This window comes from Phodopus roborovskii, unplaced genomic scaffold (assembly GCF_943737965.1).
Source record: "Phodopus roborovskii unplaced genomic scaffold, PHOROB, whole genome shotgun sequence".
Taxonomy (NCBI): Eukaryota; Metazoa; Chordata; class Mammalia; order Rodentia; family Cricetidae; genus Phodopus; species Phodopus roborovskii.
Window position 1 is genome coordinate 13,285,889 of NW_026126459.1, and position 24,662 is coordinate 13,310,550.

The window sequence follows — 24,662 nt, forward strand, 5'->3', positions numbered from 1 at the left end:
CCCCACAAGTGAGGTCACTTGTGCCAGGTATCAATAAAGACAGAAAATGCTTACAGAGCTGACTTATCACTGGGGCCCACGTTGTGGTAGCAGGGGAGGTCCCAGCACAGGAATACGACTACTATGAACACACTGCTTATCCTCTTGGCTCCATGATAGTCATTCAACTCACCCCCCCCCCCATTCTAGAAATAGTCACTAGTCATCTTGACTCAGCTTCCTTCAACAGAGGAGGGGGAGGGGAAATCGGGGCAGTGGTGGCCATGTCTTTAATACCAGCACGCAGGAGGCAGGGGCAGGTGGATCTCTGTGAGTTTGAGGACAGCCTGGTCTACAGAGTGAGTTCCAGGACAGTCAGAACTACTACACAGAGGGAAATAAATAACTCAGTAAAATATGGGCAAAGATAGAGCTAGAGAGATAAGATAGCTCAGTGGTTGAGAACATTTGCTCTTGCAGAGGACCAGAGTTTGTTCTAGAACCCACATGGCAGCTTGTAACCACCTGTAACTCCAGTTCTAGGGGATCTGATGCCCCCTCTGTCTTCTAGAGGCTCCTGTAGGCTTGTGGTACACATAAAACATCATTTTTAATTCTTTTCTCACTCATTATATCCTAACCACAGTGTCCCCTCCCTCCACTCCTCCCAGTCCCACCCCTCCACCTCCCTTTCCGGCAGATCCACTCCTCTTCCATTTAGAAAAGAGCAGGCCTCCCAGGGATATCAACTGAACACAGCTTAACAAGTTACAATAAGGCCAGACACAAACCCTCATCTCAAGGCTGGACAAGCCAACCCACTATGAGGAAGAGTCCTAAGAACAGGCAAAGGTCCAGAGACACTCCCACTTTTAGGAGTCCCATAAGAGACAAGGCTACACAACTGTAACGTATATGCAGAGGACCTAGGTCAGACCCATATAGGCTCCCTGGTTGTCTCTGTGAGACCCTCTGAGCCCTGCTTAGTTGATTCTGTGGGCCATGTTCTCATAGTGTCCTTGACCCCTCTGGCTCCTACAACCTTTCCTCTCTGTCTTCTGTGGGGTTCCCTGAGCTATGCCTAATGTTTGGCTGTTGGTCTCTGCATCTGCTTCTATCAGTTGCCAAGTAAAGCCTCTCTGATGACAACTGGGATAGGCACTGATCTATGAGTATAGCAGACAGGGCTTCTCTTTATAGCCCTAGCTGTGCTGGAAATCACTATGAACCAGGCTGGCCTAAAACTCAGAGATCCCACTGCCTGGTTTTCCTTTTTTTTTTTTTTTTTTTTTTTTTTTTAACAGATATTTTTTAATAGGAGTGGTGAGAGGGCTCATTTGGTAAAAGTGTTTGCCAGCAAGCCAGAAGACCTGAGTTTGATTGTTGGAACCACATGGTGGAGAACCAACTCAACAGCAGTTTCCTCTGACGTCCACATGCACCATGTGCATGTACTACATACTATACATAAATAAATGTAATAAAATTTTAAGTGTCTTTAACATACATGCACAAGCTATATAAGTATGTTCATTAACTAACACATGTGTTCAGCATACTTCAAAATATCATCTATCATAAATATATACAACCTTTGCCAATTTAAGAGACAAGAGAAGCAGAATTAATCCTAGATCTTGGGATGTAGAGGCCAGAGGATAGTGATTGATCAAGACCAATCTTAGTTACAAGGTGAATTCAAGGTCAGCCTGGGTCTGTCTCAAATTAAAAAAAAAAGAAAGAAAGACAACCAGCCTGAGGATATAGTTCAGTGGCATAGAGCTTACTGTTATGTTCCCAGTCTTGGATTTTATTCCCAGCACCAGAAAGCAAACAATCAACAGCAATATAACCCCAGAAATTTGTTATCTCAAATTTAGAAGTCCAAAAGTGAAAAATGAACATTTGGGAAGAACTGGTGGTTTTTGGTGTTTGTTCCCTCCACCCTCCCCCATTTCTCCCAGCTCTCTGGTGGCTGTGTCTTTGCACTGACTTCAGGTCTTCTGGGTGTGGACAAAGGCTAAATGCTGCTGTGACACTTTGGGATGGCATTTAGGGACTACTGGAGAAAATCCCAGATGATCTCACCTCAAAATCTGTCACTTAAATCATTGCTGCAAATTTGCTTTTTCTAAATAGCACAACTCACAAGTTATGGAGACTTCATTTGGAATTTGTAGTGCTAGAGATTGAAGGTGGGGCTTGGTGCATTCTGAGGATTCGATGTGAGGACCTTTGGGGGCTGTTTTTCACTTTACCTCAAAGACTATACTTGTGGCAATATATTATTTATAATTTATTAAAGCTCACCTGATGATTCAGAAAGCAAAGTCAGCCTCAAGCTTTAGAGATCAGGCAGGAGTAGTATACACTTTTAATTAAGAGGTAGATGGATCTGTTAGTTCAAGGCCACCATAGCCTACACAAGAGTAAAGAGTAACAGAGCTCATGCCTTTGATTCCCAACACCTGGAATCACACATCTTTAATCACAGCATTAGGGAGCTATTTAAGACAGGAGCAAGGTCTCAGAGCTGACATTCATTCTCCAACCACATTGAGAATAGGAAGACATTGAAGTCTCAGGATTCTCTAGCCACACTGAGGAGAGGCAGCAGTGTGAGGTTTGGTGGAGCCAGGATCACCTTTCACTCAGTCTTAGGTAGAGGTAAGAGGCCAGCTGCTTTGCTTTTCTGATTTTCAGATTGAACCCCAGTATCTGTCTTGGATCTTTTATGTTTCACGCTAGACTTGCATTTCTCCAAGGCCCTTTGGTTTCTCAGGTTGGAAATCATGCTTCAAATCTACATGGGGGGCTGCATGCAATGACTTAGTGTGAATAAATACAGTTGGTTTACTATCCCACTCCCACACCTCTGTCTCTACTTGCTATGAAATCCAGGCTGGTTTGAAATTTGAGATCCTTCTGCCTTGGTCCCTTGAGTTCTGTGGTGATGGGTATGAGCCACTGTATCTGACCTGATCACCTGTTTCTTCAACATCAATTCCCACTCTGGCTCTGGTCATTGAACACGGTATTGCTTTTGTTGTCCTCCTGGCTATTGCTCCCAGAACCTGTGTCTCTTGTAGACTCTTTCCTAAGTCTGTCATCCCTAAAAAGCCCCCCCCCCAAGGTGTCATGGGAGGATGGCAGAGCACCAGATTCTGTGCACTCAAGGGGAATGTCATACCTTTCTGGGGACTCAGGTTGCTCGGACTGCTGTGGTGCCTGAAGAAAGGAATGGGGGTGTGTGTCTTGGCTTTTCCTTGACTCCCTTCCAGCCTTACCACAGCCCTTGAAGTTCCTGTTGGCTGTTCTCTGCTATTCTTCTGGTCTTCCTATGCAGACTTTGGCAACAGAAAAACAGCCCCTGGTTTCTGCTTACTTCCTCTAAGAGGCTGCAAGGCCAAAGCTATTTTGATGGGATACTGAAACACCATCACAACGATGTTTTCCTTCAGTCACTCACAATGACAAAACTACCTGCATACATTGAGACAGTGACATCATCTTTGCTGGCCACGTTTTTTCATTTTCTTTTCTTTTTTCTTTTTCTTTTTTGTGAGACAGACTTTCTCTGTGTAACAGCTGGGGCTGTCCTGTTACTTTCTTTGCAGACCAAGCTGGTCCCCAACTCACAGAAATCAGCCTGGCTCTGCCTCCCAAGTGTTGGGATTAAAGGTGTTATGTCACCATGCCTAGCTGCTGGCCATGTTTTTCAGTACTGTTTTCAGAGCTGAAAAGGGGGCTAGAACGATGGTTCAGCGGTTAAGAGCACTGGCTGCTCTCTCAGAGATCCCGAGTTCAATTTCCAGCAACCACATGGTGGCTTACAACCATCTATAGTGGGATCTGATGCCCTCTTCTGTCATAAAGGCATACATGCAGATAGAGCACAGGTATACATAAAAAAAAAAAAAAAAAAAACATAGTGCATAAGAAGACCCCCCCCCCCCGCCAAAAAGAAGCAGAAGGGTGTCTAGAATTAAAAAAAGAAAGCAGAACACATTACTAGGGACTAAGAAGAGTTTTTGTTTAATGGATACAGGTTTTCTCTTGGGGTATTGTTAAAGTTCTAGAAACAATGGCAAGAGACTATAGTTATAAAATATTATGAATGTAGTTAATGCTACAAAACTTATACCTAAAAATGCTGCAGGCGCATCAATTAAGATCGAGTGGCTGCAAGCTGGGAGTGGTGGCGCACGCCTTTGATTCCAGCACTTGGGAGGCAGAGGCAGGCGGATCAACAATAGAGGTGTGGACCAACAATAGAGCTGGAATAAAGGAAGCTGTACTGCAAGATCCCAGGAAGAAGGGACTGATAGCTTGGCCCTAGAGGAATGGACTCCAGCTCTTCTTTGTCCTCTTTCCAGGACAGAGCTATGGGTGACCGCGTGCATCTTCTTTCTTCCATCCAAGGCCTGGCACCTTTGCTAACATAACTATTTAGAGGCTGGGCGGTGGTGGCACACACCTTTAATCCCAGCACTTGAGAGGCAGAGGCAGGCGGATCTCTGAGAGTTAAGAGGTCAGAGGCCAGCCTGGTTTACTATAGAGTTCCAGGAAAGGCTACACAGAGAAACCATCTCAAACCTCCCCTCAGCCCCCCAAAACCGTAATCATCTAGTAGTCTTTCTCTCTTTTATCTTTTCACACACTGCCCTTTCTGAAGACCATAAAATAAAGCAGGAGGTGAAGAGAGGGATGTGTTCTGGAAAATTCCCTGGTCCTTGGGTGGTTTTAGTTTCGTCTTCCTCCATTGGTCTCACAGCCCTCATTGTATAGGTCTGCCAGGCTGTGCCATATTGCCACATCTAGGCTTCTTGTAACCAGGCCTTTTGTTTATTTTTTGGAGAAGACTGAATGACAAGGAGGGAGCCCATTTAGCTGGGTCAGTAACCAGTCTAGTCTATGCTGACTGTCTTTAGGCCTCTCTAGAAGGAACCACCAGCAAAGGGGTATGTACAAATTGTGCCTTTATTGGTACAGTCTGAGGGGTAGGTGGGCACCATCACACGGGCCCACTTCCCTTCACTCCTAGCCACAGTAAATCCAGCTCATCCCCTCCACAGTAGGGCTGGATAGGGACTCCAGATTCAGGCCTCTAGATCCATGGGTACACTGATTACAATGTTCCAGGAAAGTCCTCAGCGAGGCCACATGCCCACTTCTGGGCTAGTTGCCAGCACAGTGGAAGGTGACTAGAGGAGGATGTGGTTGGTGCTGAGGGACTAGCAGGGCTCAAGGGAACACCAACAGTCCTCAGGAGTAGCACTCCAACCTGTATCTGCCCTGGCAGGACTGCCCAAGGCACAGTGGCTGGGCTGTGAAATGAGATGGATGGAATTCTAGGGAAAGGATTCCATCAGGACATGTGGCTGGCTGACAGCATATGAAGCTATTTTTTCTTCCGGGGGGCCCCAGAGTCACTGCTGTTGCTGTTGGGGGCAGTCTGCTCAGAGGCAGCTCTGGAATCCTTTTTGGAAGTCTGCTTACGTTTTTCCTCTCTAGGCAGTTTTGAGGACTGGAGTGGGCGGGGGGCAAGTAGGGTCTGTACAACTCTGACAGTCACCACAGCCCCCAAGAGTCCCCACAGCAGGATGGGTGGCTCCAGAGGAGTCAGCTGCATCCGCACCCAGTTCAGTGTCTGTGTGAGAGCATTGCTGGGGCTGCGGGCCCGGAGTGGACTCTTCTCCTATGGAGATAAAACCAAGAAAAGCCTAGAAGATTTACTCCTGCAACAGGCAAGCACCCTACTACCTCCCAGTCCACCTGAAGCCTTCATACCTTAAGTCCAAACTGTTGGAGCAGTGTTTCCAGCATTGGGTCTCCCAAGGATACAGAGGGGAAGAATTCCTCTACCCATTGGCGGTGCCACCATTGGCTATAACAGAACCGAACAGTCAGCATGTGGCTATAGCCCAGGCCTTGGTACACTACCCATCATCCTTGCCTTACCTGTGCTCCCCAGGCTTTGAGAACCAGTACTTATAGCGCTGGGCCCGAAGGTAGGTGGGTGGCTGCTCATGAAACGGGTACTTGGCAACATGGTTCTGGACCAGTCGGATCACTGTGGCATGGGAGGAGAGGTTAACATGGCTCTGAACTTGTCCTTCCTGTCCCAGCCCCTCTCCCACACGATCCCTCACCTGGCTCTTTGCCCTGCAGGAGACGTAGCACCAGGCTGGTGAACCAGGGGCTGTGGGTATGTGGGCCAAGGGCTGCAAACCACATCTGCCAATCGAGGCGTGGCTGGTGGGGTATCAGGAAAGAGGGTGGTTGGCTCACATTCCCAGGTTTGTACATGAATTCTATCTCCTGAAAGATGGACATATGGTTAACTGGAATGGCTAGACTTGGTCCCTTTACCCCGACATCCTTTGGGAGGGCTCACTGTCCAATGGTGTCCATCATAGCTGCCCTCCAGCACCACTTCAGGCCGCCCACCCAGACCAGTCATCCGACGGAAGAGGCCATATGAGTTGGCCAGCTGCAGATGTTCCACAGAACTGAACAGGCGATGAGCCCCAGTCCAGAGACGCCCGTGGGCCCCAGGCTCCATATAGGAGTAAGGTACCTGCAAGGAATAAGGAGGCAATAGCTCAGTGCTGCCCCATCTTCCCCCAATCCCATCCTCCACAGGAGTACCTACTAGGCTGATCAAGAACAAGGCCACCGTGGCAACACTCAGGATGGAGAGCTGGATACTGGCAAAGAACTTCCGCAGCCATCCTTGTACCTGGATCCACCTGGGGACAGTGGGCCCAAGTATCATCAGGTCAGGCCTGAGCTGAAAGTAGCCTCTTGCCCTTGTCTTCAGGTACATACATACCTCCAGAGGGCAATAAGCAACTCCCAGGCCAGGGAGGCTGCCCCCAGCCACACAGTAGGCAGAGTCACCATCTTCAGCCACTGGGAGAACTGGTGGAAGGTGAAGGCTGCCGAAGGAGGAGATTGTGATTAGGGCCTGACCCAGCCCTTTTCCTTAGACCCCCAGGTAGATACTTACTGGTTTTAGAGAGGATGATATGCTGCTGCCAGTCAACTTCCAGGCCAAAGTAGTGCACGGTGCCATAGGCCAGCAGCCCATAGACAGTCAGTTCCAGCAGTAGGGATAGCATGGTCAGCAGGGCCTTGGGCCAAGCTATGGGCGAGACAGACACAGGCTGGCTGAGGATCTGCAGCCAAGGGGCTGGGGTAGAGGTGGTACACGGGTTCTCTGGGAATACTAGGCAGTTGACATCAGCTTGGTTGTCATGACAGGACGACACTCACAGGTGGGCACCTTCTTGTGGCCTCTGAGGCCAGGCTCAGCAGATAGATGACGGTCATCCAGGAGGGAAGTGGTAAGCACCAAGGTTAGCAGGTTGAAGAAGTTGTAGTTGCCAGTAATGATAATCAGGACCTGTAATAATACCTGTGGGAAGGTCTGCAATCAGATCTATGGCACGCTGCTCTTCCTGCGCTCTGCTGACCTAAAAACTGATGTTCTCACAAAAGCTACATGTAGCCCTGATCTGAGTGCCATGTCCCTCTGCCTGCAATGCTCCCTCAATAGCACCCTCATCACCTGACCACTCCCAGGGCTGCTCTGTCCTCAACAAGACTCACTGACCATTGGTGAAGGCCACTCTCTTCTACCCACCTGAGCATAGAAGGCCGTCAATCGGAGGCGTCGAACAGGGGCAAAGAACAGAGGGGGCACTGCAATCTCGATGAGGAAGGTGGCCACCACACTAAGTTTGTGCAGCCAGACTGGCAGGTGGTGGGCAAACCAGGCAGCTGGTGTGGGCAGGCATTGTGTCTCGTAGTGGTAGGTGAGAGCTGCAGGTAATGGGTGGGGGTCAGGGTTGATTAGAGCTTCCAGGCCACCCCAGCTTCAGGCCCAGGCCCTCACCAGTGAGTCCCCACCACGCAGGGCAGCGGCTGGTCAACTTGACCACACCAGAGGCAAACATGAGTCGAAACAGCAGCCAGCGCACGAGCCAAAAAGGGAGGTTCTCATGGGGTAAGGTCCTTGCTAATCCACCCTTGTGGTTGGAAGGCGTCTTCAGTGGGGCTACTAGTATAGCTAGGAAGCCCGTCTCCAGCAGCAGGGAATCCCTATAGGGAGATGAAATATAAAGAGTTCTTCTCCATTAAGGCCGCTCCCCTCAGAAGGTCCTCCCAGGAGAGGCGAACATCCCTTGCCCAGCCTCAAGCAGCATTGGCCCAGGAGTCACTCACCACTGGAAATAAAGGAACACTTGGCCCACCTGTAGGGAGAAGAGCTGTTAGAGAGCCATTGTATGTCTGCTCCATCAGGCGAGGCAGTGGGCGGGGTAGAAAGAGGCTGAAGTTCTGAGAGTCTCACTTGCCTGACAGGCTGATAGGTAAGCAGTCCAGAGCAATAGGTAGATGAAGGGGTGTCGCAGAGAGTTCAGGAGCAGGGCACCCAGTGCTAGCATGGTGCCCAATAGGGTCAGTAGATCCAGGCCCTGGGCAGTGTCCAGCCCCAGTCTTGGTGCCTCCCATAGCAGCGTTGGCGTTTCCCACAGCTGCTGCCACCGACCCTTGCCTTGGGGACGCAGTGTTCTTCGAGCAGGAAGGATGCCTTCTGGGCCATAGAGGCCTGTGGGAGGGCATGTCAGTGTCTTCCCAGACGAAATTCAACCGAATTAAGCCCTGAAGATGCCCCCCCCCCCCCCAGCAGCTCCACGAAAGCAGAAGATACCCTTATTGTCAGGGCCTCCACATATTCCCAGCCACGGCTGCTCCCTGCACCCCGGGTAGGTAGGTCTCGCTCTACCAGATGTTCTCTCCCAGGTTAGAAATTGTTGACCCCAACCCTAGGTTCAGAAGACCTAACTCTGGGTCAGCACCTTCGGCTGGAGTCCAGGTAGAAATCTGTCTCCTACACCCTTCGGGGTTCTGCCCTAATCCCAAGTGAGAATCCGAATAGTAACGGGGAACCGACCCTTGCACATCTTTCTCCCTCCACATTCTAGTGGGCCCGCAGAACACAAACTATCGTCCCCTAGTCCCACGTAGAGGCCTGGACCTCACATCGCCTCAGAGAGCTCGTATTCAGGGTGAAAGAAGGGTTGATAGCGCGTGTGAGTGAGTGTTCCACTCTCGGTGCCCTCACCTGGGATCTGGGTGTAGAGGGACACAAAGGCAAACGTGTAGACAGCGGCCACACCCTGTAGGAAGAGCTGCTGTGGGACCCGGGAGCTCGCCATGTCCGCTACGCGGTCCGCCGAAGCAGTGCCCGCTGGTCCCCCCGAGCTCCGCCTCTGGCCCACGCCCCAGCAGGAATCCGTCGGGTTTGGTCACTGCGCTCCACCCAGTGCCAAGGAACTCACCGCTAACTGGCCCGTAAACTTAGTCTCATCCTGTCCTCCAGGCCCCGCCCCGGAGGCGTAACCACGCCTCCGGTGTAGGCCCCGCCCTGTTAGGTCCCGCTCTTTTTCCCCGTGCGCTTTTCACTTTGAAACTGGGGCCCGCGTTGCGTCATAGGTGTGCGCGCCGCGTCTGTGTACGTATTTCCTGGGCGGGAACACCAAAATGGCGCCAGAGCCAGTCGCAGGTTGAGTCTTCTGGCCCTATCCGGAGCTAGTGTGTGGTCCCGGGCCTCTAGTCCCTTTGTGGACATGGAGGATGTGGAGGTTCGCTTCGCTCACCTATTGCAGCCCATCCGGGATCTCACTAAGAACTGGGAGGTGGACGTGGCAGCACAGCTGGGCGAGTATCTGGAGGAGGTGAGGGCGGAGGGGGAATGGCAGGAGCCTGGAGACTCCAGGCGTCATTGCCACCCCCGCCTCCAGGTCTGTAGCCGTCTGGTGTTTTGTCCTCAGTTTCTCGGTTTTTTCCTCCCCCAACTTCATCCTACCTATGGAAACTTTCTTCAGTTAGATTATCTTGGAGCTGTCATTCTTAGGTCTCCACCCGTTAGCGAGCTGTGAAATCGATCTGGTTGGATGATAGCCATTTTCTTCAATAAATGTATATTTTTCTGTTTTCTTTTCGGGGTGCAGTACATTAGGAAGTATCACTTTCGTTCTCTCTCTCTCTTTTGCGGTGCTTGGGATTTAACCTAGAGCTTTGTACAAGCTTGGCAAGCGCTCTATCAGTTTTTGGCTTTTTTTTTTTTTTAATTCCTTTTTTTCTTAAGGCAGGCCTTAAACTCGGAATCTTCCTGTCTCAGTCTCTCGATTATTTGCGAATACTAATTTGCCTGAACTCTGAATTGTATTTGAGAGATCTGGATTCCCGAAGGGAAAGGGATTTATTATATTAGACCTCAAGCTCCGCCCACGCCTTTTCCGTGATGTAGCACGACGCACCCATGCCCGGGGCTCTTTTCTTGAGCCAGCTTTGTCCAGAGGGATCCGCCCCTGGTATGTAGTCCTGCCCCTAGCTGTCATCGAGCCTATCAGCATTTCATTCCTCACATTTTTAGCAGCAGTGTCTAGATCTCTTCAGGCTCTGTCTGCTCCATTTCTGATTTTCACTCCTTGGTCAACTCATTCGGATTCCACAACTGAATAGTCACAGATCTCTTTTCTTGAACATTAGTGGTCTTCATCTTACAAAATCCAAGAGATCTCGAAATGTCCTGTAATTCAGTTGGGGAGCATTTCTTGGTCTGGCAACTTCTTTTTTGAAGCAGTGCTATTAAGATTTCTATTTCACCGTCTCTTTTCGCTCTCCTAAGTGTTGAGTCTCATGGGTGGAGCCTTCTTTCCCTTAAAAATAGCATATCTTACTTTTGTGATTAAAATATGGGTTTCCACCCCATGTGGTGGGATATTGCCTCTACTTGTAAGCTGCCCCAGTGTTGCCTCCAAATCTGTTTGTTCTTATCACTCTCTTGGCATTTTCTGGGATGTTATATGAACTCTTTCATTTTATTTAAAGTGGAGCTTTTGATTTTTGGTTTGAATTCCAGTTCTCTATTTTGGTAAAGATTTTACTGTTTAACTAAAGATGGAAATTAAGAGATGTAACATGGCCTCATACCCCACACCAAGTTTACTTATGAATTCTGTTGGTTATACTGCCAGAGTATCACTTCAGTTTATCTGTCCCCCATTATGTCTGGTCTAGACCTATTATGCCCAGATAGTTAAAACCTCATCCATGTTGCTAGGTTGGATATCATCCAGTAGCTAGTGCAGTGCTTCAAAGTTTAAGAAAAGGAATGGGAGTGCAAGGAACTGGAGAGATGGTTCATCAATTAAGAGCACTGGTTGCTCTTCCAGAGGACCCAGGTTCAATTCTAAGCATCCACATGACAGATCACAACTGTCTCTAACTCCACTTCCAAAGGATTCAATGCTTCACCTGGCCTCCATTAGCACCAAACACAGGAAAACCACAAAATTATTATGATTATTTTGTTTTTGTTTTTTAGAGACAGGGTTTTCCTGTGAAGCATTGGAGCTGTCCTGGAACTTGCTCTGTAGATCAGGCTGGCCTTGACTCACAGAGACCCACCTGCCTCTGCCTCCCGAGTGCTGGGGTTAAAAGGCATGTATCACCACACCGAATGCTACCCATATAGTTTTTTAGAAAAATTAAAATAAGGGCTAGAGAGATGACTCTGGTTAAGAGTACTTGCTGCTCTTACAGAAGACCTGGGTTTGGTTCTCAGAACCCAAATGCAGCACCCAGTGCAGCTTGTAACTCTACTTTCAGGGTTCCAGGAACACTTCCTTGTTCCATGAACACCTGTAGCACATGGTACATATTTAATACAAGCAAACACACATCTTAGGAAGAAAATATAGCCAGGCCATAAGCATGGCTTAGTTCTGTACTGTTCTGTTTATGACTAAGTCTTTTATTATTGCTACTACCTATCCATTTATTTATTTGTTTGTTTATTTATTTATTTTTGAGAAGGGGTTTTTCTGTAATTCTGGCTGTCCTAGAACTCACTCTGTAGACTAGGCTGACCTGCCTCTGCACTTGGGAGGCAAATCTCTGAGTTCAAGGCTAGGCTGTTCTACAGTGCTACAGAGCAAATTTCAGGAGAACCAAAGCTACACAGAGAAACCTGTCTTAAAAAAAGTAAAACAAACCAACTCCCCTCAAAACAAAACAAAACTCAAAAAACCTGGATGGCAAAAGAGCAAACAGTAATTTATGCTTTGAGACAGAATTTCTGTTCTCTAGGGAGAAATTCTAGATACCAAGGTAGGAGCCACATTATTGGCTCTTAGGTGCCTACTTGGTCTAAGCACTGTGTCTTTGTGTTTTAAATAAAGCTTTGTAGTCTTTACAACAAAAACTGATATAGTCACTAGAGAGATTAAATGATATGCTGGAAGTCACAGCTGGTAGTACATCTATTCCTCCCACTGCCAGTATCTGTGTGTTGTCACAAGCTGGTAATAGATTGGAAAGAAAAGGTTGGTGTACTATGAAGACTTTGACTGAGGGACCTGATTTTAATTGAGGTAAAAGGAGTTGTCATGTCTGGTAAGCTAAAACACTTATGTAGAGGGGACATGATGCCTGCCTCAGTGGAAGGCACAAAAGTGCAGCTCATGGGAAGTCTAGTAGCCGGGTGAGACTGGTGAGTTAAGAGATTGCCTTGTTGAGAATTTCATGTCTTTCCCTCTGAGTGGCAGAAAGCCTGCAAAGACGATAGAGGCGAAGAGTGGGGGTCAGGAGCCCTGTTAGAGGTTACATTGGGCCAGAGCAGCAATCATTAGAGAGGAACCTCGAAGTGCTAAGGGCTGATCCTAGATTGAACTGGCAGGTGAGCAAGAGGAGAGGAGCGCAAGTCCTTCAGTTTCTGGCTATGGGTAGAGATGCTTGGAGTTCAGTGTGGACTTGCTCATTTGACTCCAGATTTATAAAAATCTGGATATTTGTCTGGGCAATGGTGGTGTACGCCTTCAGTCCCAGCACTTGGGAGGCAGAAGCAGGTGGATCTCTGAGTTTGAAACCAGCCTGGTCTACAGAGCTAGATCCAGGACAGCCAGGACACAGAGAAACCCTGTCTTGAAAACCAAAACCAAAAAAAAAAAAAAAAAAAAAAAAAAAAAAAAAAAAAAAAGAAAAAAAAATTGGATAATTGAATAAGACAGTTGGACATATGTGTTTTGGCAGCAGTAAGATACTTTGAACATTTCTGTGTGATATCTTGATTTTTTTTTTTTTTAAATTAAGATTATCAGTAGTTACCTGTAAATGAAACCTCAGAGCCTCGGGAAGAAAACTGTTGTGAGGCTAGATTTAGCAATTGTTGACATATGTGTGACTGGTCTCTTGAACAGGGATGGACAGATGCACATGGCAGGTGTTGGGGAGGGGGAGAACCAAAATACTGGTTAAAAGCCAAGGTTCACAGAGACCAATAAGGATTGGAGAGGGAGAACGACTTAAGGCCCCATTTCCTGAATTTCCCAATCAGAGGGCAGAGAGTGCTGCATTTGTCTGTCTCGTTTTCCTTCTCTCAGTGTAAAGGGTCTTACTGCTGAGTCTGGGTTGGTTTTGCCCTGGGTGGATACAGTGTGAAGTGCGAGTGGCCATGGAGGAAGTGAGCATAGACTTCTGCACTGGTACCTTACTTTCTTTGAGACTGTCTCACTTGAATCCTACCTCTATGTCCCAACTGCTGGGACCATAGCCATGCCCACCGAAGTCTAGCTTACTAATGTTCTCTCTTGCAGTTGGACCAGATCTGCATTTCTTTTGATGAAGGCAAGACCACTATGAACTTCATTGAGGCAGCACTGTTGATCCAGGGCTCAGCTTGTGTGTACAGTAAAAAGGTGGGTTCCACAGACTGCTGATTTTTGTGCTTCAGTGTAGAGCGGGTGTAACATGATTAGCTCCTTCTCGGACAGCAGCAGTGTACATCTATCTGCAGCCTGCTGTCACTGTGGGTCACACTTATGATACCTTCACTACTTTCAATGTCAAAGAAAAACTGGAGTCTATTGTTTGCTTTTTTGAGACACATCTCATGCATCCCAGGCTGATCTAGAACACTATGTCTACCCTAAGAAGATGGCCTTGAACTCTGATCCCTTTGCCTCTATCTCCTTGAGTACTAGTTGACAGGTGTCAATCACCATGTCCCAATTTTTGCAGTTCTGTGGTGGTGGGGGTGGGGGTAAAGCTAGGGTTTCATGCATGCTAGGTGAGTGCTTCACCAACTGAACTATATTCCCAATCTTCTTCTTTTTGAGGCAGGATTTTATTAGCTCAGACTGTTTTTGAGTTTGCTCTGTAGCTGAGGCTTGCCTTGAACCCCTGATACTCTTGCCTTTGCATCTCAAGTGTTTGGTAACAAGCATGTTACTGGATGAAGGTTCTATGATGACAGTTAAGGTTGTCATCATTATGATTACAGGGGAAGGGTAGTTAAGGTACCTTCTCCATTATTATATAGATTCTTAGCTGGGGTCATCCTTGTGGTCAAGACCATGATGGGGAAACCCACAGAAACAGCTGACTTGAGCAAGGGGGAGCTCACTGACTCTGGACTGACAACTGGGGAACCTGCATAAGACTGAACTAGGTCCTCTGCATGTGGGTGACAGTTGGGTGTCTTGGGCAGTTTGTGGGGCCATTAGCAGTGGAACCGGTATTTAAACCTAGTGCATGAACTGGCTTTTTGGAGCCCATTCTCTATGGAGAGATGTCTTGCTCAGCCTAGATACAGGAGGGAGGGCCTTGGTCCTGCCTCAAATGATATGACATGTGACAGACTTTGTTGATTCCCCATGGGAGGGATGGGAGAAGCAGGGGCAGGGATGGGAGGAAATTGATATGTAAAATAAGATTGTTTTAAAATTAATAAAAAGGATTTTTTTGATATGGGGTCTTATACTCTAACTCAGAATTTACTGTATGGCTTAGATGTCATCAAACTCAGGATAATCCTCCTGCTTCAATCTCTATGTGCTGAGGTTGCAAGCATATGACACTGCTCTGGGTAGTGAGAATTACTTATAGTAGTAAAACTGGGCTTGTATAGAGGTTTGAAAGTGATGGCCAGATGTTGATATGTACCAGCATCTAATAAGAAAGGCTCCCTCCCCTGGACGGGGGTGTTTCCAAGCACCATTTCAGATAGGCCTCTCCTTTCTGTGTCCTTTCTGCTTGCCAGGTGGAGTACCTCTACTCGCTGGTCTACCAGGCTCTCGATTTTATTTCTGGCAAGAGGTGAGTATCAGAAATGAGCCAGGAGGAAGAGACCTTCATCTTCTGAGCTGAGCCCAGCTCACAGCATGGGAGGCTCTCACAGTCTCTCAGGGTGCTCTTGGTATGTTTTACTTTCTTAGGCGAGCCAAGCAGCTCTCTTTAGTACAGGAAGATGGGAGCAACAGGGCTGTCAACTCAGGAACTGCCTATGAAACAGAGGATGAGGTAAGTTGGGGCATGTGGACTCTGCCCTGGGTGCTTTCCTGGCCATGCTTTTATGAATACTTGCTTTCTCCTGCAGCTTCTGTCACTGGATGACTTCCCTGACTCTCGGGCTAATGTGGATCTGAAAAATGGCCAGGCATCCGGTGTGAGTGTCCCAGCCTTTGAGGTGGGGATAGCAGTCTTCTTAGTGTCCCTCTGTGTAGAATTTAGAGCTCTCCTTCCCGCACCCACAGGAGCTGCTTATCATACCCCTTCTGCCCATGGCCCTGGTGGCCCCTGATGAAGTGGAAAAGAACAACAGCCCCTTGTATAGGTATAACATTGTGCTAGTACGGGAGAAAAGGGCAGGAAGCCTGCCTGGGAAGGGTCTCTGTAGCAAGCTTGTTTTTGCCAATACAGCTGTCAGGGTGAGGTCTTGGCCAGCCGGAAGGATTTTAGGATGAACACATGTGTCCCCAACCCCAGAGGTTCCTTTATGTTGGATCCAGTGGGAATGTGTCCTGTGGAGCCTGTGGATGTGTGCCCCATGCCAAGGAGCCAGAAAGGTAAGGGTTTGGATATGGGGGCTGAGTGGGAAGTAGAAGAAGATCTTTGGGAGATTACTGCTGGGTACCTTATGCCTGCCATCTCTAGTCTTATCTTACACCACATAACCTTTTCCACTGTGGATAGGTTGGCTAGAGCTTCTCTCCTTCATCTTTTTTTGTACCTAGATTTCTAGCCATAGCTCTGTATTGGGGTCTGGTATCTAGTGTCCTCCTTAGTCTCAGGCTTGGGGCCTGCTGGGTTCTGCTTTCTGCTGGCAATCTAAGGAGGCTCCTTTGGCACCAGTGGGAACTTTTTGGGGATAGGGCTGACCATGTCTAATCTCTGTCTCTTCCAGATGCTGAGGGTGCGGAGGAGCAGCCAATGGAAGTTTCTAGGAATGGGAGTCCTGTTCCCGTATTCAGCATCTCCCAAGAGCCAGGTGAGGAGAGAACACCAGGAAGGCAGTACTAGGTGGTACTCTGACCTTGGATGCTCTCAGTTTCCTTAACCTGTCTTCTTTGCTTCCTGTTCATTGGCTTTTGGGGAACAGGCCTAATAGTAGCAGATACAGTCTTATGTTGGCTCTCTGTGCTTGGGTATAGTCATCAGTGAGATTTGCTTTCCTTTGCCTCCTCTGGATAAATGTAAATGGTAACAAAGAATATCTGGGCTGGGACTGTAGCTTCATTGGAGCACTTGTATTGCCATATAAAAAGCCCAGGGTTCAGCCCCCAGCATAAATGCATACGTAAATAAGCAAAGCCTAGAAATAAAGTAAACCAACCAAAGCATGACAGAATGAGGAAGAGAATCCAAAGCCTTGTTCAGGTTTTCTAATGCTGAAGTGTGAAACTGAGAAGAGAGGCTGGTCCAGCTCTTCTAGGAGCTGGACTTGAGCCTCCTACCTGGAAGCTCCACCTGCTGCCTGGCCTCCAGGCTAACTGGTTTCTTGGTTCCTACCCAAACACTTTTCTAGAAGGCCCAGTGCTCAACGATGGAGATGAGGACGCAGAGGATGTAGCAGAACTCCCGGAGGTGGCTCTAGAGCCTGCAGAGCCCAGGACCTCACAGCAGGTGGGACAACAATGAAGCTGCAGAGCTCAAGCTGTCAATAGAGCAAGCCCTGGTTGTGGGGTAGAATTAACATTCCATGACAACAGTGCAGTGGGCTTGGCTCCTGTGTTTCACACTGTTGTTGTCCCGTCCATGTATCCTCTCAGAGGTAGTGAATGGCCAGAAGCCTGGCCATCCTCCAGCCAGACTGTTTAATTGCAGCTTCCATGTCCTTTCCCTCTTGAAGCAGGATGGCAGTTGTTCCTTGAGGATGGACTGGCATTAGGGCTCTGAGCCTTGTGGAGCTCCTAGTACCTGCACCATCAGCTGATCCCCAAGTTCCACTGCTGTCAGGCTGGCATGAGAGAAAGAGTCTGCAGGACTCTGCTGCCTCTTTCAGCCCCATAGGTGTAATCTATCCAGAGATAATTAGGAAATCCTTGCTGTGCAGTGATGGCACACACCTTTAATCCCAGCACTTGGAAGGCAGGGGCAGGTGAATTTCTGTGAGTTCGAGCTCAGCCTGGTCTATAAGAGCGAGTTCCAGGACAGGCTCCAAAGCTACACAGAGAAATCCTGTGTCTCTAACCCCCCCCCCCCAAATAAAAAACAGAAATCCTTATTTACTGAACACAAACAAACTACACACAAAACTAAAGCCCTGAGGCTGGGGATGTTTTTGCATGGAATTCTTGACTAACCTATGGGAAGCCCTGAGTTTAATCCCCAGCATTGTAATATGAATAAATTAAGAAACTAGGGGCTGTAGAGATGGCTCAGATGTTAAGAGAGTATACTGTGTTTTCAGAGGATCCAAGTTCAGTTCCCAGCCTCCATATTAGGCAGCTGATAACTTCACACACTGGGGGATGTGCTTCTGCCTCCATAGACAGGCGTCTACACTCATATGTGCATGGACTGCCTTCCCACACAGAGTTTTTTAACTTCTTAAAAGATTGAGAGATTGAGACAAGGTTTTTCTGTGTAGCATTGCCTGGAACTCACTCTGTAGACCAGGCTGACCTTGAGCTTTACAGAGAGATCTGTCTGCCTCTGCCATTACTGGGATGTCTAAGACTTGAGGCCAAAAGCCCTACAGGAACCATTTGCTCAGGTTGCTTTTGCCATAGCTCCTGGCTATAGCTTTCTGAACTTGATAGTGTTCAGGAAGGGACAGATAGTTTAGTAGTGGGACACACAGCTGTGTAGCTTATCCTACAAAGATCTTAGCCTGCTCAAAAGCTTTGTGAGTCTTTGTGTCCTAATCCCACATAACACTCTCCTTAAGTTATACAGAGGTCCCACAGTTTGTTGGTTCTTATAGCCAAAGCCTCTCCTACTTCATAAAGATCACATGCCGCCATGGTACTCAACAGAACCACTAAATCTCCACAGCAATCTGGAGGTCACTCCTGTGAACATAGTTCTCTGTGGCCTGGAGAACTGGGTGGGGTTCAAGTACAGCTTCTCTTAGTCCCAGTTCCTTTAGTAATGCCTTTTCCTTCTCTATTTTTCATTCCCAGACATTTATGGGGAGCTCAGACAAAGATAACCACATGTTCCTAATGGCTATGATAGGCCAGTGGACTGATTTCCTTTATATCTCAGGTTATGTAGCCTTTGCCTTAAGGAGGGATGGGTAGTTCTATTGCTCATATTCTGCATCCACAGCAGTCAGGCTGATTTCATCCGATTCCATGTCCCACAGCCTCACAAGTCAGGCTGTGACAGGCTCCTTTCCTCCATTGCTTGTCCAAAAGTATTCCCAATTGCACCAGTTTAAGTGCTGACCACCATAGCTTCTTGTACTAGGCTATAGTTAATACCTCTGTCTGCATGCTGGGTCACATATTTTTCCCTTTTTTACTATTAAGGGTCAGACCCAAAGGGTATTTCCTATCACTTTATCCTGTTTTTCTCCTCACTTTTAATTATTTCATGGGTTCCAAGTTCTTGGACCCCAGGAAGGGCTTTTGAACATGGATCTAATTTGTACTTCATCTCCCTTGCAGCCTCCAAACCCTTAGAAATGGAGAGTCAATTCCTCTATCTCGTCTTCTCATTTATCTGATTTACTAGCCAGATCAGAGAGAGGCTAGGATGAAAGATGCTAACTGTATCTCCTATTATTATTGCAATTTATCCTTTGTACAAACAAGTTCTTGCTTGGCTGCCATCTCTGGTTCAGGTGCATTCCTTACTATACACAGCAATAGCCAAGAAACCTCCATGGCTTTCCAATAATTTTTCCCCTGGGGTGTTATTAGATGCAAAATTTCCTCTAAACCCTTTGGCTGTTTTCAGAGCATCTCCATATTCATGTAGTGGACCCCAGTCATCAAGCAGGCATGCCATCCCATACCATATGGATAGACTGTCACCCTGGAATTACTTTGACAGACACTCATCCTAATGGGTTAGCCTTGGTTGCATATCTCCCTACTCAGTGAGAACCATGTAGTTGCTGCCACAGCAAGAATATACTGTCACATAACACATAGGAGGGACAGCAGTATTTGGAAATTTCCTCATTCTTAGGCTGCTTAGCTTCAGTTACATGACTTGTTACCCTGTACATCCAGGACCATGCACTTCTCTCCATTTTATCTTTTATTCTGTCATGTCCCTGTTCAGGTGTCAGAATTTTGTATGACATTCTTTTTGGGGGACTTGTGAACAAATGTCTATTTACCCTAGATAGGGTAGTTAAGACAGATCAATGTGTAAATAGCATCAAAGTCCAATTTGCTGAACTAATGAGAGTTTTATTGGGATTACTTAGAGGGAGGGATATGGGTGAGGTATTACCTATAGGAGCAGAAATGACTCTGAGACACCTGAATCACCAAAGCGCATCCAAGCATATGGGACAGCTCACAAAAGCTGGAAACCTGGAGCTCAGCTTGAAGGCAGCTCAACAGTTCGGAGTGTCTTCATAGTGCGTTGCTTGGTCTCAGCCTCTTCCAGGCAGCTCAGCTTTGTCTGAGGCTCGTATGAGCTTGGCTGGTATCTACTTCTAAGCCTTCTAAGTCATTGGGCTGTTGGAGAATCTTCTCAGCACTCTTTACTGTTTATGTATTCTTGGGGAAATAAGGGCCTAGTGAATCTGGCCAGTTTTAGGAACTTCCTAAAGCTATTTTAAGTTTACTTGATATCTTAATGAGTGTCCCTGTAAGATGGAGTATTTCATCTCATCTTAGAATGGCGGTTTTTATGAGTTTGTTTATTTAATTCAAAGTGATACAGAATTCAGAGTACAACAAAGATGAAACAGCAGGCTCTGGTAGGATTCCAGATTGGGTTACTTTAAATTCACAGCTGAGGTAGGAATTGCTGAACACTAGAGACAATGAGCCATTGTATTATTCATTTTATTAATTTTTTTTACAAGTTTATTATAGTGTACAGCAGGCTCCAAGACAAAACTTCATTCTAGCTGTAGATGGCAAAGATATTATGGCAGGGAATCGAGATATTTAAATAGGAATGGAAGAGGATCAACATCATCTTAGATAGGAGGAACAGCTTACTTTTTGCCAGATTTCTTAATTCCTGTGGCCAGGGGTCCTTCCCTGTGGCCTTGGCTTTTAGCTCCTGGAGTTTCTTCTGCGCCCCTTTTTGTTTCTGCTTGAAAGCCTCATCTTCCTTGTCCCTCTCCTTTGCCTGCTGTTTCAGAGGCTTCTTTTTGTCACCTTCGTGGCCCAACATGGTTCCTACAGACAGGCCCTTCCCCAGAACAACGGTTTTCAACCTGTAGGTTGCGATCCCTTTGGGGGTCCCATATCAATTATCAACATTATGATTCATAACTGTAGCAAAATAACAGATATGAAGTAGTAATGAAATTTTATGGTTGGGGTCACAACAACATAAGGAACTGTTTTAAGAGTCACAACATTAGGCTGAGAACACTGCCTTAGAATATTCTGTTGTTTCATTCCCCTTTTCACATCCTATGTCATAGTTTTAATGTAGGAGGAAACTATTCAACACAAGTGAGTATCACCACAACTGGCTGACTTTATGTGAATGTTGGGGATTGAACTCAGGTCCTCATGCTTGCAGGGCAAGAACTTCTGTCAACTTTTCCCAGCCCCTCCTTAAGGTTTTTTACTTTCTAGTCTCTAAGGAGGGCCCTTGAAAACCATGTTTTTGATGTGAGCCTAAGCAGAATTTCTGGGAACTTGAGAGCTTTGGGTGGACAGGAACCAGAAGAAGACCCGAGGGCTATTTCTTTGCAGAGTACCACCTTGCCAAGGAGATACATGCTACGGGAGCGACAAGTGGCCCCAGAGCCTGCCTCCCAGCTGCAGGTGAGATACCTGGGCCCTGGTAGGGAGGGTATATTCACAGGTATCCTGTCCTGTCTTTGCCCTGGTGCCTTTTAGACCCTCAGCACTTCTTCCAGAAACTTAAGTCCTCTCCCACATAGCTCTGGACCTCTGTGATCCTGGGCTATCACCACTTGTGCCAGGTCTGGTAGGGAGGCCTTGTGCTCTCCTCAGCTTCTGCTTGTGTTTGTGCTCAGGAGACCCCAGACCCCTGGCAGAGCCTGGACCCTTTTGACTCCTTGGACTCTAAGCTCTTCCAGAAAGGTCAGTAGGATTGGTGGCACCTCATTCACATTCCCCTACTAGGGTTACTGAGTTATGGGGTAGTGGATTGGAGGGGCCCTGATTCCCCTCCCCTTGGCCACTCATGAGGTAATCCCTCTCTGCTTCCAGGTAAACCCTATTCTGTGCCACCTGGTGTGGAAGAGCCTCCGGGACAGAAGCGCAAGAGGAAGGGTGCTACCAAGCTGCAGGACTTCCACCAGTGGTACCTGGCTGCCTGTGAGTGAGTGTGGGCTAAGGTGGCATGCCCTTTTGCCCAGGTGCTGGGATTTTGGCCTGGTTCTTGCTAATCCCTCTCACAGATGCTGACCATGCTGACAGCAGGAGGCCTCGGCGGAAGGGCCCAACCTTTGCAGGTGAGGCTGGGGTCCTCTGAACTTGATCAGGGAAGATTCTTTATCTGCCTTTCCTGGTTCCACCCCTATCCTCCCTGCCAGGGTCACTTGAAGTCCTAGGTGGACAAATGTGAGCTTGGGCTGGATGGGGAAGCTCCTCATAAGGTCTTTGTGTGCAGACATGGAAGTGCTGTACTGGAAACACGTAAAAGAACAGTTAGAGAGTCTTCGGAAGCTTCAGAGACGCAAGGCAAGTACCCATAGCGTTGAAGTCTGAGACCCCACAGGGCCTGGAATTTGAGTTTCCTCACAAATATTCTCTGGGCAGATGACTGAGAGATGGCTGCCCAGGGCCAAGGAGGATCTGTGGCCTGTAGAGGAGGAACGCTTGGAAGATTCCCTAGAAGACCTAGGGGTAGCAGGTAGGTGCCATTTGATGTGTGTTTGGGGGGTGCTCTGAGCACCTGCTGCTGTGTGAGCAGCTCCTCTGGTCACTTCTGTTTCAGCAGATGACTTTCTGGAGCCCGAAGAGTATGCAGAGCCTGAGGAGGTGGTGCCTGGGGAAGCTGCTGACTTGGGTAGGTCTGGATGGGGAGCAAGAGCTACAGGAGGGCAGGGTGTGCAGCTCCACTATTGCAGCAGCTCATGATTGGGCCTTTCTAGATGCAGAGGCTGTGCCAGAGTCCCTGAGATATGAGGAGCTGGTCCGAAGAAATGTGGTAGGCCTGGGTCACAGGTGGGAGCAGCGGGCATCCTGGGCCCTGATGTGCAAGGGAGAACCCACTGGTCCTTCTGTAGGAACTCTTCATTGCCAGCTCCCAGAAGTTTGTTCAGGAGACAGAGCTGAGCCAACGCATCAGGGACTGGGAAGGTACTATCCAGCCGCTGCTCCAGGAGCAGGTGAGGCATGCTGTTTGGGAACCATCACCTTGGGGTTTGTTCAGAGATGTCTTCCCATTTGAAGCTAACATGTCCTTTCCCTGTGCAGGAGCAGCATGTACCCTTTGATATACATACCTATGGGGACCAGCTGGTTTCAAGGTTCCCCCAGCTCAATGAGTGGTGCCCTTTTGCAGAGCTTGTAGCTGGGCAGCCTGCTTTTGAGGTGTGCCGCTCCATGCTGGCTTCCTTGCAACTGGTGAGTGGCCTGGGACACACGGGATAGGGAAACACCCGTAGACTCTGCTGATGCCTCGTCTCCACAGGCTAATGACTATACAGTGGAGATCACCCAGCAGCCAGGACTGGAGGCAGCTGTGGACACCATGTCTCTGAGACTGCTTACACATCAGCGAGCCCATACACGCTTCCAGACTTATGCTGCCCCCTCCATGGCCCAGCCTTGAGTGAAGAACACTGAGGCAGGGTGGAAGGTAATGTATACTTGGAAATCTTGTTTCCCTTGGGGCCATTTACTCCAGTGCTGCTTCCTAGCTGGCCTAGAGTGTGGCCTTGCTACCCCCTACCTATTCACCCATCAAACTATTTAAATGGGCTGCAGATAGAGAGCACACGCACACATTTTAAGTACATTCATTTACTGACAGGGCCTAGGCAGTATAATTCAAGGCAGGATGCTACGGAAGGCAGATATGTGCTGACGTACACTATCTACAATCTGTTCTGCTGACCTGCTCCGACTATAGTAGTCTGTGAAGAGTCCGTCTGGGTTAAGCAAATAGATGGCAATGGAGTGGTCCACAATATAGTCCTGGTCCTCATCCTTGGGACCAGCACTGTAGTATACACGGTAGTTGCGACTAGCCTGGGCCACTTGTTCTTTAGAACCAGTCAGACCCAGCAATCTTGGGTGGAAGTCCTGTACATACCGGGCCATGGCTGCCACGTCATCCCGTTCTGGGTCCACAGTGATGAAAACAGGCTGCACCAGGGGCAGGTCAGGCTCTGCCTCCAGCTTCTGTACCACCTGAATCAGCTTTTCCAGCTCATCAGGGCAGATATCAGGGCAGTGAGTGAAGCCAAAGTACATCAGAACCCACTGGCCTCGGAAGTCAGCTTTGCATCGAGGCTGGCCTTTGTGGTCCAGTAGGCTGAAGTCACCCTGGCCCACAGCAGCCTGGCGCAGGGCCTCTGTTCGTTGCTGTTGACGCCACTGTTCCTTCTCAGCTCTTGCTGCCAGCCAGGCCCAGCCCAGCCCAGCTCCAAATAGGGCAGTGATCAGCAGCCTAGTTCTTAGCCCAGGTCCTTGGGGCTGGCTCTGCCCTGACCAGTGTCTGCACTTTACATACAGAGTTTCACCTCCTGGGATCCTGAGGACTGGAGGTTTGAACTGAGAGAGCCTGGGCCAGACTCTGGGCCCTAGAGCCTGTAGCACCATGGATGCGAAGTTCCTGGAAAAGAACAGACAAGATACCTGGGCCTCTACTGCTGGAGAAACTTGTTGCCCCACATCCAAGCAGGTTAGCCAGCTATCTGTACTGGCTTATCTGAACTCAGAACTGCTCTGCCTCAAGCCTTAAGCAGCATCAAATGTCCACCACAGCTGGCTTGCTCTACACCTGTCACTCCTAGTTCTTTAACTAGGAAGCCTCAGCCTCATAAACCCAATGTATGGATAACCTGCACCTCAACTGCCAGGATTCCCATCTGGATGCCTGGAAGCATTCAGAATATGCTTTGCCTGGGCACCAGAGCACATGTGTCTATTTACAATTAAAAAGAATTTTTAAAGGAAGGATGCTGATACTGTGATTTACCACCTTAAGGGGGTAATCCTTTTCTAGCCTCGGGCCACTCACTACAGGACAGGGCCCAGTAGAAA

The 24,662-nt window shown here is 48.2% G+C and overlaps 3 protein-coding genes across 6 annotated transcripts; 1 reads left to right on the forward strand and 2 right to left on the reverse strand.

The window, feature by feature from the left end:
• Nucleotides 1-4,695: 4,695 nt before the first annotated feature.
• Nucleotides 4,696-9,333, reverse strand: Lmf2 (lipase maturation factor 2). Its single transcript, XM_051189640.1, has 14 exons — nt 9,110-9,333; nt 8,340-8,593; nt 8,209-8,237; nt 7,880-8,085; nt 7,628-7,806; nt 7,258-7,399; nt 6,992-7,126; nt 6,815-6,920; nt 6,635-6,731; nt 6,377-6,559; nt 6,132-6,300; nt 5,941-6,052; nt 5,770-5,866; nt 4,696-5,677 (listed from the first exon to the last, which is right to left on the reverse strand). The coding sequence occupies exons 1-14, from the start codon at nt 9,201-9,203 to the stop codon at nt 5,381-5,383; spliced, it is 2,100 nt and encodes a 699-aa protein (XP_051045597.1). The 5' UTR covers nt 9,204-9,333; the 3' UTR covers nt 4,696-5,380.
• A 160-nt stretch (nt 9,334-9,493) lies between these two features.
• Nucleotides 9,494-24,566, forward strand: Ncaph2 (non-SMC condensin II complex subunit H2). 4 transcript variants are annotated; one of them, XM_051189643.1, is made up of 21 exons: nt 9,494-9,629; nt 13,647-13,748; nt 15,092-15,147; nt 15,267-15,351; nt 15,428-15,496; nt 15,585-15,664; nt 15,751-15,896; nt 16,235-16,318; nt 16,856-16,953; nt 21,174-21,245; nt 21,461-21,527; nt 21,657-21,764; nt 21,848-21,901; nt 22,060-22,130; nt 22,209-22,302; nt 22,387-22,458; nt 22,544-22,599; nt 22,679-22,780; nt 22,869-23,018; nt 23,086-23,253; nt 24,132-24,566. In XM_051189643.1, the coding sequence occupies exons 1-20, from the start codon at nt 9,615-9,617 to the stop codon at nt 23,224-23,226; spliced, it is 1,722 nt and encodes a 573-aa protein (XP_051045600.1). In that variant the 5' UTR covers nt 9,494-9,614; the 3' UTR covers nt 23,227-23,253; nt 24,132-24,566. The 4 variants fall into 4 exon arrangements, with proteins under 4 accessions (XP_051045600.1, XP_051045601.1, XP_051045598.1 ...); XM_051189644.1 differs by having other exon boundaries at nt 22,390-22,458; XM_051189641.1 differs by having other exon boundaries at nt 9,500-9,722.
• LOC127225956 (protein SCO2 homolog, mitochondrial) lies at nt 23,321-24,218 on the reverse strand. The gene has a single exon (XM_051189646.1). It carries the CDS (start codon nt 24,216-24,218, stop codon nt 23,445-23,447), a length of 774 nt encoding a protein of 257 aa, XP_051045603.1. The 3' UTR covers nt 23,321-23,444.
• Nucleotides 24,567-24,662: the final 96 nt, after the last annotated feature.